General features: G+C 50.9%; 1 protein-coding gene across 1 annotated transcript; it reads right to left on the reverse strand.

Annotated features, from left to right (window-relative positions):
* Positions 1 to 249: 249 nt before the first annotated feature.
* LBH (LBH regulator of WNT signaling pathway) lies at positions 250 to 12,637 on the reverse strand. Its single transcript, XM_080408858.1, has 3 exons — positions 12,348 to 12,637; positions 11,470 to 11,572; positions 250 to 2,747 (listed from the first exon to the last, which is right to left on the reverse strand). The coding sequence occupies exons 1-3, from the start codon at positions 12,620 to 12,622 to the stop codon at positions 2,547 to 2,549; spliced, it is 579 nt and encodes a 192-aa protein (XP_080264984.1). The 5' UTR covers positions 12,623 to 12,637; the 3' UTR covers positions 250 to 2,546.
* Between the last annotated feature and the right edge of the window lie 1,239 nt (positions 12,638 to 13,876).

The raw sequence follows: 13,876 nt of genomic DNA on the forward strand, positions 1-13,876 counted from the left end.
AGGCGAGGCTGCTCGCCCCTCACTCTTGATTTAGGTTTACAGTCCCATAGGGCATGCTCTGAGGTCTGCCACGGGCATGAACCAAGTGTCTCCAGCTTCACAGAACAACCTCAACTGACAGACCCAAGTCTCCTCAGATACTTGCATTAGCCTTGCAAGCCAGCACACCTCAGACCTGAAACACAAGCACCGGCCATTATCCAGAAGGTTGACCATCCCAACCCATTTCGGCAGTAAGAACAAAGCCGGTACGTTTGGAAAGCATTTTCAAACTTTATTTACAACTGTCACAGTGACAAAAATGTAGTTTGAAAAAAATGCTAGCTTCTCCCTGAGGCTCAAAAAAGAATTACAGAAATATAGAATGTATATCATACAACAGGAGGAGTTTTACTGGAGTGCTTTGTTCTTTAGATACGCTCAACAACAAATAGAAATATACACAATACTTCCAAAAAAAGGATGCAGACAGAAATATGCAAGTCTTTAGGGCAGACGGCAGGTCTGAAGTCCAAGGATTGCCATCCCATTGCTGCCCACATGGTAGTATCTTTGATATACAGCTTTGACTTGGTGGTACAGATGATAGAGACCAATAGAGAGTAACACTTAGAAATAAGACGACTGGCTGGTATGCAGGTGTACAAGCTCATTCCAGTAAGACAGCAAGACTAGAACAAGCGTTACAGATACAACAGCTGAATCCATCACTAGAGAAAATGGCATCACCACATCATGACCATTCGGTGATCAACCGTCCACCAAGACGGGCAGGGAGCGCGTAGAACCGGGTCTGCACTGCTGGACCAGAGACCAGCGCAGCGTAGGAACGCTGCATTTCTCCTGCTTTGTGCTAACTCATCTCCAAACTCCTATCTGTCTGAAACAGTTATGCAGAGCTGATAAATTATTGCCATTATGTTTAAACACAAGCAAGACAAGACTAAAACATTCCTGCCAACATGTTAAAAGCAGTTCCCAACCCCCACCAGCGTTCAACTACTCATGAGGTAATAAAAATACAAATACACACATGTCCAAATAGATTTTAAAAATGGAACCAGTTACAAGCAAAGGGGGTGGCGTTGGGATTATTATGAAAGTTTGGTTAAGGCCTTGACATTTTTGTCTTCCATGACCCCAGATTTGGTTTAGGTGGTAACTGTTCTCATCCTATCCCAAGACCAACCAACTCCTGAGCTAGTGCCCAAAGCTGCAAGACCATCACTTCCCAGGAAAGCAGTGGGTGACCCCGTCTGGCATCAGACTGGCCTCCCCCCCGAGACAGGGACAGATGACTTCTCCTTGAAGCAGGACATGGTGATGAGGACACAACCACAGACTCTGCAAGCCAGTCTGCACTTCATTAAACACCCATGAATGTTTCACCCTTGCCAAGAAGCCAAAACACATCTTGCCCCAGGACACCCAGGCCAATCCTCTCCCCACAGACCCCCCCCTGCAAACCCCCCTTTTCCACTGGTGATCCACACCAGATCTCACCGGTGTTTCATTTTGGGATTACCTCCAGGTCTGCCAGCACTCCTCACCATGCCCATTCCACACTGAGGAGCCTCTGCAGCGCCAAGCTAGAGGAGATCCCCCACCCCAGCCCTCTCAAGCCCATTGACCAGCAAGTCAGACACATGAAACCCTCAAAGATGCCAAGGTAAGGAGGCACAACCTCCACCCACTGGCTTTGGGCAGCGTCCGAAATGAGACAGACCACAGCTGCCTCAGCAAATAGGAGAGAAAAGTCCACGGTGTTCAAACCTACATGAGCTCTTGCTGCAGACAGAAGCCCCTTCACATCCAATGCCCATTGCCTCACACTAACCACCTGCAAGATAAACAAGGGCCTCACAGCGGAGACGACAAGCAGCAGCCTAACATTACCCTGCAAATACAGCTGTTCAGCGTTGAAGAGTCTAAAGGCAAACAGAGGGGGAGAAAACAGCTTTGGGGAAAGTGGCTGGAAAACAGGCTCAACAGCAAGAGCAAGACTCCCACGGACGCTTATGTTACCCTAGGAGGTGCCGAACCGGGGAGAGCTACAGGCCCCTCATCAGTAGAGCATTTAGCCATGCTTTGCTACGGACACACTTCGACCCCCCAACACATAAAATGGAAGCTGTAAGAAAGGCAAATCTGAGAGATTACAGCTCTGCTCTCATGCTTTTAGCCAGAGGCAGCTCCTGGCCGAATGCTGCTGCCTCCCACTTTCCTTCCCCTCCCCGAGCTCCCCCCTCCAGCAGTCCTCGCGTAGTCACCCTCTGCCATGTGCTTGGAATTTCACTGCTGCCTCCGCCTCAGAAAAATACAGATAGTGATCTCGAGAACAGCAAACATTTCTCTGCGTTACTTCCTTCCTTCCTCAGGAGGTCTGGTGACACCGAGGGCTTCAGTTCTCAATACAGAGAATACAAAAAAACTAAGATCTCGCAGGTGCAAAATTGAACTTGTCTTTTTTTAAAAAAAAGACTTTCAAAAGAAGTGTGGCTCTTCCTTCAGAAGGGTGCAGTCCCTTGCCTTTCCTCAGATGCCATTTATTGCTCCTTGTTGTCCTTCTTTGCGCCGTCACAGTTTTCTTCCTCCTCTTCCTCCTCCTCCTCCTGCACAAGGAACTCTTCAGGTGGCCATCTCAGCTCGCCACTCTCCACATCACCCTCCGTCGGCTCCACCACGATGGAGGGCAGGCGGTCCTTCAGCTTACAGTAACGGTCGAAGTCTGAGGGATCAGGGAAGATCTGAAAGAACAAAGAAACACACTGTGAGCGGGGCCATGTTCAAGCAGTCTTAGCCCAAACCCAACCCAAGGCACTTGGGTCTTCAAGGCAAACTAGTCTGGACACAGCATAAGCCACTGAGCGATGGGAAGGCTCTTGAACTTGTAAAAAAGCTTCTCTAATCTCCAAGTATTGGAAACGAGCGCTGCTTAAGAGGCTTCCAAAGCACACGCTTGTCTGGGTAGCGCTCAGCAAACTGGCATCTGCCCTTTTGGATATTCATCCAAACGCCCCACGTACACCCCACTTTTGCATTAGCGCTCGTGAGTGTGCACACTGAGCTATCTCGATCCGAGATGCCGAGATGTCATTTCCTGCGGCTGGCCACGCAGCACACAAGAACAGGCTGGTGCTGCAGCCTCCGCTGCTACAAGGGAGAGGAGGCACACGGCAACCCAGCCTAGAGCAGTCCAAGCCCCTTGCAGCAAGGACTTGCATCTGGTATCACTCCACTGCCACAGCACCAGACTGAAAGAGAAGTTCAGCTGCATTTTAGAGATAATTCTGGCAGTGTTCCGCATGCTACTGCTTCCATTCATCGGCAGTGAAACTCAGCAGGAGGACATACATTTTATTGAAGGGTTGGAGGCTGGACCATATTTCTTCAGGCAGGAGGTACCTGTGGCATAGCCAGCAGTGACTCACCATATTCCTTGTGCAAGGAACATGAGGACCCCCTTATCTCCAGCCCCACAAGGTGCACAGAGCCATGCCCTACCCCTTTCCCCCCCACCCCCAGCTTGCCATATGGATGCACAAGCTCACGTGCTGCAGCACCACCAGGACCCATACTTGCTGGCAGTGCCACTGGGCTGCACACTATGATCCTACTGGGAACTGGGGTAAAGACATGGGCAGAAGAAAAACTTGCCATTGCAGGGCAGTGTTAGCAGGAGCTTTGCATGACTAAATTGCAATTTAGTCATGCAAAGCTCCTGTTTACATTGCAACATGAACAGAAAAAGTTGCTGTTACTTATAGGGATGCCCTGTTAGAGGAACCACCTTAAACCCCAGCTCATCTGGAAAAGAGCTGCTGGATGACAAGAACCAGTTGCCACATCAGATCCCCTGGTTGGTAACAGAAGATCAAACAATAACCACCTATTTCAAACTATTTTATAAGAACGCCCATTTCACATTACAGTTGCATATAAACATCCCAAAGAAGATACGTGACAAAATGCATTTTCCCTTCAAGGTTGCAGATGGGGCAAGAAGTCAGGCACTGTACTTTTTCTTTTCTTTTTCACCATTCAAGCGAGCTGTAAGAGCATCCTTGCAGGCAACATCACTGCCAGCTTCAGACAGGCATGCTGCTCATGGGTGCCTCAGAGCAAAATCTGATCAGCTTTGATTGTGGTTCCAGTTACGAAAGCAGGTTCCCCATGCAGGAGCCCTGAGCACTAACCATGAAGCATCATTCTCCTCACCCAGCCATGCAGGTACCCACCACCTTAGGAAGCCCTGGCCCAAACCCCAAAGTGGAAAAACATCCTATCAACTTGTGCTTCTGCCTAGCAACTATTAACCACACCACCACCTCCTCGCCAATATTCAGTCTTCTCCTGTTCAGCCACCTTTCTCCCTCACATCCAAAGCTCTGTGGCAACCAGGTTACCAACCTGAGAAAGCCACCAGGTTGCTCCTTAATGCCAAGTCAGGCAAGGTAACTGGGGGTAATGCACAATGCAGGGGCTGCTTGCACGCATCCATCTGGTCCCGGGGAGAGCAACGTAGGAGCCCAGCTCCCGCACCCACCATCCATACTGCCATTCAGGTGCACCAGAGCAAGCGAGATCTTTGAACGTGGCCACGTTAACACAGGCGTTGCAGCATGAGCTGCTTGCTATTAGTCACTCCCGGCGCAAGGGAGACAGTAACTGTTTCTTGGAGCACTGTGGCTTCTGCCTGGTCAAACAAAGGCAGTTTCAGACACATTCTGCATTACTGGAAATACAGTCAGTGGCTCTTAAGCATCAACTCATTATCTGAACTGCGGATAGGAAAAAAAACACCCTTGACATTACATGGTGTAGAAGGTCGCAATGGAAAAAGAAGTGTGGTTCAGGAGGTTACATAAGCTGATAATGTCATGAAAATAGCCTCCCGTGCAAGAAAAATAGCAGTATAATAATTAAACTAACCTTTGGCTGCTATCATTTTAAGCACATTAGGTCAAATTGGAGCAATTTCTTTGGAAATAGCCTGCCAGATTTTTTTTTTTCCAGAAACTAAGTAGTAGTCATTTCCTTACAAACAAATATCCTCAAAATGTGGTGTGCAGCTTTTTTAATAATAAAAAAGAAAAACCCTAGCACAATCTTATCTCAAACAGCTGCAGGACAGGCCAAACCCAAGAAGGTCAGGATTTTTTCCACTAAGTCATGCTTTTTAATCGTTGAGGCAGCATGAAGCAAGATGTTGCAACCGCACTTTCAAGGGGTGTGGATTGTCAATGGAAAAAATACACAAAGGCAGATTTCCTCGCATGTGACAAGCGGGGCAACACAGCAAGCTAAGCCTAGGGACTGAAGGAAAAAAGGTTTCAGATTAAGACTGTACATCTGGGGAGGCCAGGTGGAAGAGTTACCCCAACCAGCCTCCGCACTTACTCCAAAATGAACTGCACTGCGAGCTTATTTATAAAAAAATAAAAAAGATAAGCACCAGCTTTCTGCAGCCCGGCACCAGCGGTGCCATGCTGCAGTTGTTGGTCCCATATGCTTCATCTGGTCCCACTCCAGATTTAGACAATGGGAAGGAAAAAAAAACCCAAAACCCAAACAACTAAAATTTGCAGCAGGGTCCCCACTGGAAATGCAGCGGCTCAGCTCTGCACCCTTTTGCACAGCAGCCAGGACAGCTTGCCTAGCAAAACCTGCCTATGAGCCAGTCTTGTTCACATCACCCAGCTCAGGCGTGGGGGAGGAAGACTTTTCATCTGCCCAGCATCCAAAGACCACAGCAGCAACTGGTTCACTTCTCCCCTTCGTTTATCAGGAGCCACCTCGCACACAGCAGAGGCAGATGCCAGCTTCTGGCTGATCTGCTCACTTGATGGGGGACAAGTGACAACCACCACTGGTCATGAAGGCTACCTAAAAGCTAATGTAGCTATTCAAAGGTTTCCTTCTCTCCCTCACCTGCATGATACAGCATGAGGGGCTGCAGCTGCTTCTGCAGAGCTCCCACCACCCCTTCCATAGCTGAGCCCCAGCTCCTGGCCCACAGGGAGACCTTCAGAGCCCACAGAGGACACATACACCACTTCTTGCACTACTCAGTTTCTCACTCATAGCAAGGCTGGTTTTCACAGCCCTCTCCAGATCCTGTTTTGGGAACTGCTCTCCTCACGGACTGATCCAGATCACACACAAATCAACCAAACTCTCGCCTTGCAGCTGGGAAAAGGGCAGTGAAAAGCAGAACTTGAAACAAAAGCTTGAAATTATTTTAGAAAGATCATGTTTGCCTCTGTTTCAGATGATCTAGCTTACTATCCTTGAACGAAGTCTTGGCAACAAGAATGGAAAGTTTTCATTGCCCTGGGGAAGCTCATACCCTCTCTCAGCATTCACAGGGATGGAGAAACACCAAAAGCAGGAGATATGTCAGACAATTAAGAGGATTAGCTCAGCACTACCATAATCCAAGTGACACTTGTAAATTCAAAACAACTTCCACATGTGTACCCCATTCCAACACCCATAGTTAAAATACTTGTCTCCCCCCACCCCCAGAGTTGAACACCATTTCAATTACATTACAGGGGAACTAAAGCAACAAGATCTTTCCAAATTAAGTTACTGGTCTGGGGGAAAGTTTTGCTTCATTGTGGTAATGCTGGTACAGACTTCTCAATCTCATACAAGAGGCATTACCCTTCAGGTACAGGACCCACCCCCAACATACACACACCACTTACCCATACAGTACTAAAAAGCTAACTTTTGTGCCTCCTCAGCAGCATCCAGCCAATATTCCAAATCAGCGTTTAAGTTTCTTAAAATAAAGCTTTACTGCCATTGAGAAGCATGGCAAGCTCATTTCAGGAAATATTTAAATCATCTCTCAGCAGCCTCTTCAGAGAAATTTTCCGGCTCTAAGGAACAGTGCTAGCACATACACATTCACTCACACAGTCGTCGCAACTCCAAGCCCAGCTCCATACAGCACGCACGCAGCACCCCGTAACTCAGGTTTATGAACTATGCCAGCTCCCGAGTGACAGATTGCCCTGGCTCTGGGGGCAGCAGCAGGGAAGCTTCACACATTGCAACAACTTTCCATCAGGCTAACAAAGCATCAAGTAAGGAGGAAAAAACACGCATTGAGACATTCCGGTTAGCTGCTGTCTTCAGTTTGCATTTCAGTGGAACACTTTCTGGCATAGTATAGCTACGAACATGATTAGTTTGGGCTGTTTATCCCATATCCTGCTTCTGCCTTCCTTTAAGGTCCCAAGCCCTGGAATACACATTGACTCAGCCTACTAATCTTGTCTAGTAACCGTGCCTCTGCTGTGCTGTGTGAACAAGTTATCCTAACCTCGCTTGCTATCACCACCTTCCTGCAGCCCAGTCTCAAGACCTTCCACAACAGCAAGTGCCAGCTCTGACACAGGACTTGTGCACAAATCCAGGCTGCAGGGACATGAAGCATCTTAAAAGCAAACCAGGCAGTTACAGAGGAAGCTCAGTTTCCACCCTTTGCCATCAGCCCTTGCATCAGTAACATGTTGGCTCCCCAGTTCCATGGGGTGGGGCTGCAGCTCAAACCACCCAGCACCAAGCACCACAGCTCCTTGGGAAAGCCAGTGCCTCACTGGTGCTGCATTCACCAAAACCCACATCCCCAACAAGACTGGCAACCCTAAGGTTTTGCTATAGACACTGGACAGAGCATTAAGCCTATTTACCAAGACTCAGTCAGCCTGACACAGTTCACAGCAAGCTGCGGCCATGATTAACCCAGACAGATCCCAGTGTGATGCGATCATGAGTTAAAGGAGCTCAAGCTCCCCATGACAACCAAACTCCAGCTGACGGCACAAGGCAACCTCAGCCTCCACAGGCCAGGCTCCTAAAAGGCAGCCTAAGGTCCCAGAGGACCAACAAGCCGGCCAGCCAGCTGTCACAGCAAAGCAGCACACTTCACTGAGGACACAGCCTTTGCTCAAAAATAAACACCTTGGGCACCAAAGTGTTTTCAGTTGTGCTCAAACCCCGCTCCAGTTCCAAGAAGCAAGGGAGGATTCAGGTCAAGGTGCTGTTTTGACAACAGCTCTGTGAAATGATTAATTGCCTCTCTGTTTCAGCCAAATCATTCGTGCTGCTGTGACATGGCATCAGAGGACAAGCTGGCAGAGTGCTGATGAAGCTTCTCAAGAACAGGTATAGCTAGGGGCTGGAAAATAGCAGAGTGCATTAGCTCTGGCTGGTACCAGAGACTGCCATGCAAGAAGCACATTAATCCCTCCACGGGCACATCTGTTTGTAGCAGGGGCATCTTGAGCTACCAGCTGCATTTCAATTAGTTTTTTGTTTAGTAAGTCCCATGGGAATTATGCGACATCTATTAAAGACCCAGAAATAGCCCTTCACTGCAGGCACAAGACCCAACATGACATCATCTCTCCAGCCACATCTTCTATTTTGTCTGTGCCACCCTGCTCTGAGACTCATGCCCCAATTTCACCATTCACTTCTGCGCAGGCACTCGAGATCTGTTGGCTGAACCATCTTCAGGAGGCTCAGAAAGCAGCTTCACCACACAAATACAGTAATAAAAGCTGCTTTCCATAGAAACGTTTTGAAATGAACACATTGGCTTACAAGCATTTTGCATATTAACTGGAAAATTAATGTGCTGAGAAAGCACATTTCACAAATGCAGCCGTACAAATCACTGTTACCAGTGATACAACTTCTGCAGTCTCGAGTTTTCGCATCATTGCTTGCAGAGCGGTGATGGCCAGCCCACCAAAGGCCAGGAAACTTCACTGGGGGATGCACACTTCAGGTGATGTCTAGACAGACACTCCAGAGCATGAGCAGCAGCAAGGGGGTGAAAGAGGCAGAAGGAAAAAGTCAGACCAAGTTCCCTCTGTAACCAGGGACGCAGCCCAGAGCCCTGAAGTTCAGTGAACTCCACCGGACAGAGGAGTTTGCTGAAGTTTATATTCACGGTATGAGTTTGCTTCCTCAGTTTACTTTAAAGGCAGAAATACTTTGAAAAGTACCACTGGTAGGAGACAAATCTATCTGCCATAGACAGACACTGATGTACTTCACAGTTCCAGCAAAGCTGCTGTAGCCTCTCCTGTGGTGAGGCAGTTTCATGCCTGCACAGGGTGGCAGGGGCAGCCCCCAGGCTCACAGCGAGCAATCTACGGACCGACTCCCAGGCAGACCCTGCTCTATGCAGCCCAAAGGGGGGACATTGCAAACCTCAGTTTGAGGTCATCTCTGCAGTAAAACAAATTCAAGTCCTACTATTAAAACAAGTGAAACTTCTGAAACTGAAAGCTTGCCTCTCCCAGTTCTGGCTCCACCTTTTTTTTTCCTTTCACCATCAGCCAAAGGCTGTTGCACTCACATCATGAGCACCCGACACTGCAGAGGAGTGGAGGAAGATGTTGCAGCTTAGAAGCAGCAGCCCCAGTGTAGGAGCAGTCATGCTCCAGTAGCCCTGTCTGGTTTTAAGTTATGGCACTACAGCCCTCAGACTAGCACGCAATTTCCCGCATCCCAAACTCTCCATCAGCAAGATGAAGCACAAAGTGCTGAAATCTGAGGTAGAACAAAGAGTTCACGGTGCTGTTTGCATCAGATTCGTCCTTGCTGCTCTACCTTGAGTTTCCAACCCTTTAAGGATGCTTTCAACTTAGATTTACACTGTGACATTCTCAGCCCAGCAGCTAGAGGAGGAAGGCTGGAACCTGCTCCCAAATCCTCTTTCCCCTAACCCGATTTAGAGGCAGACCTCATACACGGCCCACACACCACCAGGGCCCCATCAGGATCTTCCATTCCAACACTGCAGCCCGTGCTGCCATCAGTGCGGCTTACATCAAGGTGAAGCGCCAGCAGGCAGCTCCCAGCTCTTGTAGGCATTTGAAGGAAGTCATCTATGACTAGACCACTACAGACAAGAGATCCAGGATGCAAAAGCTCTGCATAGATATGAATCGTCAGCATTTATGATGACTCACACACCTTCAGGTTCAGATGATCCACTCAAAACTGAACAGGCTTGTTCCCCAGTTGGCCCAAGCAGACTTATCAAAGTCATTAGCACTTGGGGAACAACTCGCTGAAGCAATCGTTAGAACAAGCAGGGCACCTAGATTCTGTCTCTCAGTGGAAAATCTGGATAGGTAAATAAAGGCCTTTGACCTGACTGGGTTAAGCCTCTTCACATGGTGACCCATAAAGACAACTGAACACCGCATGCGGACTAGTCTGATTGCTTCAGGTTTAACCACCGCTCTCATCACTATACACTCCCTCTGCAGGAAAGAGGCCATATGCATTCCACTATCTCAAGCACAGCACAGCTATTTCCACACACAGGCAATAAACCAAACTTGCCCTATCTAGAGCCAGAATTCTGACCAAAAAAAGCAATGCAACCCCTTTTCCTCCCCGCAGCTTTGGCTTCTGCTGGAAGCCTCAGCCGTGGCCCAAAGTTCAGTCGATTTCATGCTTCAGAGCACTGTTACTGCCTCGCAGCTCATTTTTCAAACCTAAATATGCAAGCATACAACAGCACACCTCATTTGAATGCACACTTAAGACCAACTGCCTCTGTGCAGGTTGTGTAACATCTGCAAAGGAAAAACCCTGCATCGGGGTCTGCCGTTAAAGAGTCCCCCAACACAAGTCATCTGCATGCACTCAGCACCCATGTTAAACCTCATCAACAGGTCTCCGGAAGAGCAGGGAAACACGGATCCAGCAGGCTCAAGCTGCACAACCTGCCCTTTGATTAACTATACCCTAGGAAATGAGAGGGCTATTGAGACTAAAGAATCAAGGCTCAAGCTAGTTAAGAGCACCTCTTCGCCCCAGTCCTAGCAGCTAATTAGCATTGCTTAGAACTTTCAGAATGAATGCAACTCACGCCTGCAGGTACTGCTATCTCCAGTAACATTTCCCAAGGCTTGTTTGCTCAGGCTGCCTCCAGCCTCACTGCATTGTATGGAAGACTCGTTAACCCTCTCAAACGGGTCCATCATTCAGGAAAACCAAAAAGTAAATTTAAAAAACCACTTAAGTGCCATATAAACAATTCCCTCCTGCCTAGTCTAGGCAGCTCATTTGTATGGCATGTTAAAAAGCTATCTCATCTCGGGAGCCCTCTCAGCCCGGTGAGTGGTGCAAACATCTTCTTCAACCGACCTCCCCATCTCCCACTGAGCCCCCACAAATGCTCAATGAGTCGGGGCTCGATCGCTTCAGAAACAACAGAGTCCTCTGCCAACCTGGTCTGATACAGAACAGTATTTTAGACAACCGGCTCCTGCCAAGCAAACATTCCAGCCTGTCGACTAGCTCTCACTACAGCAAGACCTGCCGCTACTAGGTCAGGCTATGGAAAGGTGTATCAGCCCCAGCTTGCAGTCCAGCCCAGGCAATTCCATAGAGGATTACTGCCTAAGGAGCCAGCAAAGCACTTACCTGATATGACAGGCCATCCTTGCGAGGGCTTAGCCCAATCTCATCTATGGCTGGGGTGTTCATCATCACTTCAGTCATTTCAGCTGATCTCAGATAATCAGAGCTAGAAACAAAAGACAGTGTTCAAATGGTCTGACGGACTCACGGAGGCCTGAGCAACATGCAAGTGGGATAAGGAAAGCAAAGCAAGCAGAGGAGGCTGTCAGCAGCCTATTTCTGGTCCCTTCCTTCCTGCCCTCCCCCCCCCCTTGCAAGGGGATGAAAAAAAGCTCAGTGCCTCATAAACCAGCGCTACATCCCTCACTCCGGGAGCAAGTCCCTGGCTTTGTCCCCAAGAGCGGGGCTCGGGAACATCTCGGCGGGCTGGAGCCTCTTGTAACTCCACTACCTCCAGCTCTGCCCCCTAAGGGGGGTGGGGGGAAGTAAAAAACCACAGTAAATACGTAAAAGCGCTGGGGTTTGGTCGGTTGGGCATTTTTTTGTTTGGGTTTTGTTTGGGTTTTTTTTACGCTGGTGTGCTTTCGCTCCTGCTGACTTATTTTACAACCTCAGGGGCTTCCACACCAGCGGAGCGCACGGCGCCAACCCCAGGTCTGCTTTTACAGCCTTAATGGCATTTCCAGCTCCAGAAAGTGCATTCCCAGTTCGCAGCTCATCCCCGCTGCCGCTCGGCTCGCGCCGCCGCTGCTAGCCCCTTCCCCCCGCCTTCGGGAAACCACGGCCCGGGGCTTCACGCACCGCCTCCTATCGGGGCAACAGGGGGCGGCTGGACCCTCAGCGGCTCCGCTTCAAACACACCCCGGCCACCCGCGGGGGTACAGCCGCCCCCCGCCCCTGGGTCGCGCCACCCCCCACACAAACGGGAAGCACCCACTCACCAGGGCAGGGGACACAGCACAGACATGAAGTCCCGGCGGAGGCTGCCCCGCGCCCTCAGGGGTGGGGGGTGGCAGATGCGCTGCCCCGCGAGCAGAACAGCCGAGCGGCACCGGCTGCGGGACGATGCGCTGCTGCCGGCCGAGACCGACCACCCGCCCGCCGCTGCCGCCGCCTCCCGTCTGAGCCGAGCAGCCGCCCCGCGCCGCCTTAAATAGCCCCGGGGGGCGGGGTCTGGCCTGAGCCCCGCCCCCTCGCTTGACGTCAGTATTTTCATGAATGGCTTCGGCGCGCACCGCCCTCGCCGGGCGGGGGTAGTGTGTCACCGTAGTTGTCCCGGCTCGGCTGGGCAAGGCTGGGCTCGGCTCGGCGGGTTCGTTGTTCGGCTGCCCCGGGCGCGCTGGGGTGCAGCCCTCCCCGCCTCCCCGAGCCGGTGATGCAGCCAGCACCGCCCCGAGCGCGGCCCGGGCCAGGCTGCACCTGCCGGAGGCGCCCCCCCGCCGGGGGCGGGTGGGACTGGGGCAGGCGGGGGGCAAAGCCGGGGGGGCACCGGCCCAGGGCAGGGGCAGCGCCAGCGCCAGGCGGTGCCCAGCACCTTTAGCTGGAGCAGAAGCAGAGCGAGAAGCCCCACGAGGCCGAGCTATATTTAGCAAAACGATGTGGATCAGGGATGGGAAGAAGCAGGCCAATCCATCCGCTGCCCGGCAAGCGCCAGCACCGCGCAGCTGTAGGTGTAGCGCCTTTCCAACCATCCCCTCCCGAGGTGAAGCTGCAAAACGCACCTTTGGGCAAAAGGCCTGGGCACCCCCAAACCCAGCTCGAGGCCTGCCCGTCTGTGCAATCCCTGGTGGTGCTCATGCAGCCTCCCAAGGGACCGGCTGCACCCAGGACAGGTGCCCAGTTGGGCTCTTGGCCACGGCGTGGGCCCCTCCGAGGCTGCTGAGAGATGCTCGGTCATCTTGGGAAGTGCCCCCCGCTCCCCCAGTTTGCTATCCCGCTATCCTGCACGCTGGCAGGTGAGGTTTGGCACGGGGACTGGGTTCTGTTCCACCTGTTGCTCCCGGCTGCTGCTCAGACTTTACTGGCAAAGCAGCAAACCAAGCACACAACTACGAATGCTTCTCCCCTTCTATTGCGGCTGCAGCACCCCGGGGTACATGCCTGTGCACAGAGAGATGCACATACCCTGTGCCCTGTTGTTTAAGCTCTAACAAGTGCCAGTTCAGTGTTTCTGAAGGGAAGCTTTGCCCTAAGCTCCACTCCGCCACACCCCCCCCAGGCTGTATATAAATATGTACATACATACGTGCATGTGTTTCCTTGGACCGGATAATTTAATCTTCTTAGATTCATATTATATAATGGGAGCATACGTGGGTGTTTTACATCAGGCTTCAGCAAGCTGCTGCTTTGTGCCAGATTAAAATGAATCACAAGGAGCTGAGCGAGGAAATTCAGGTGGGTGCACATGAGCTCACTGCAGAGGACCACCAGCAGCCGTCCCTGGGCTTGATGGGAGGGAGGCAGCAGG

Source organism: Falco punctatus, assembly GCF_963210335.1.
Source record: "Falco punctatus genome assembly, chromosome: 12".
NCBI classification, from domain to species: Eukaryota; Metazoa; Chordata; class Aves; order Falconiformes; family Falconidae; genus Falco; species Falco punctatus.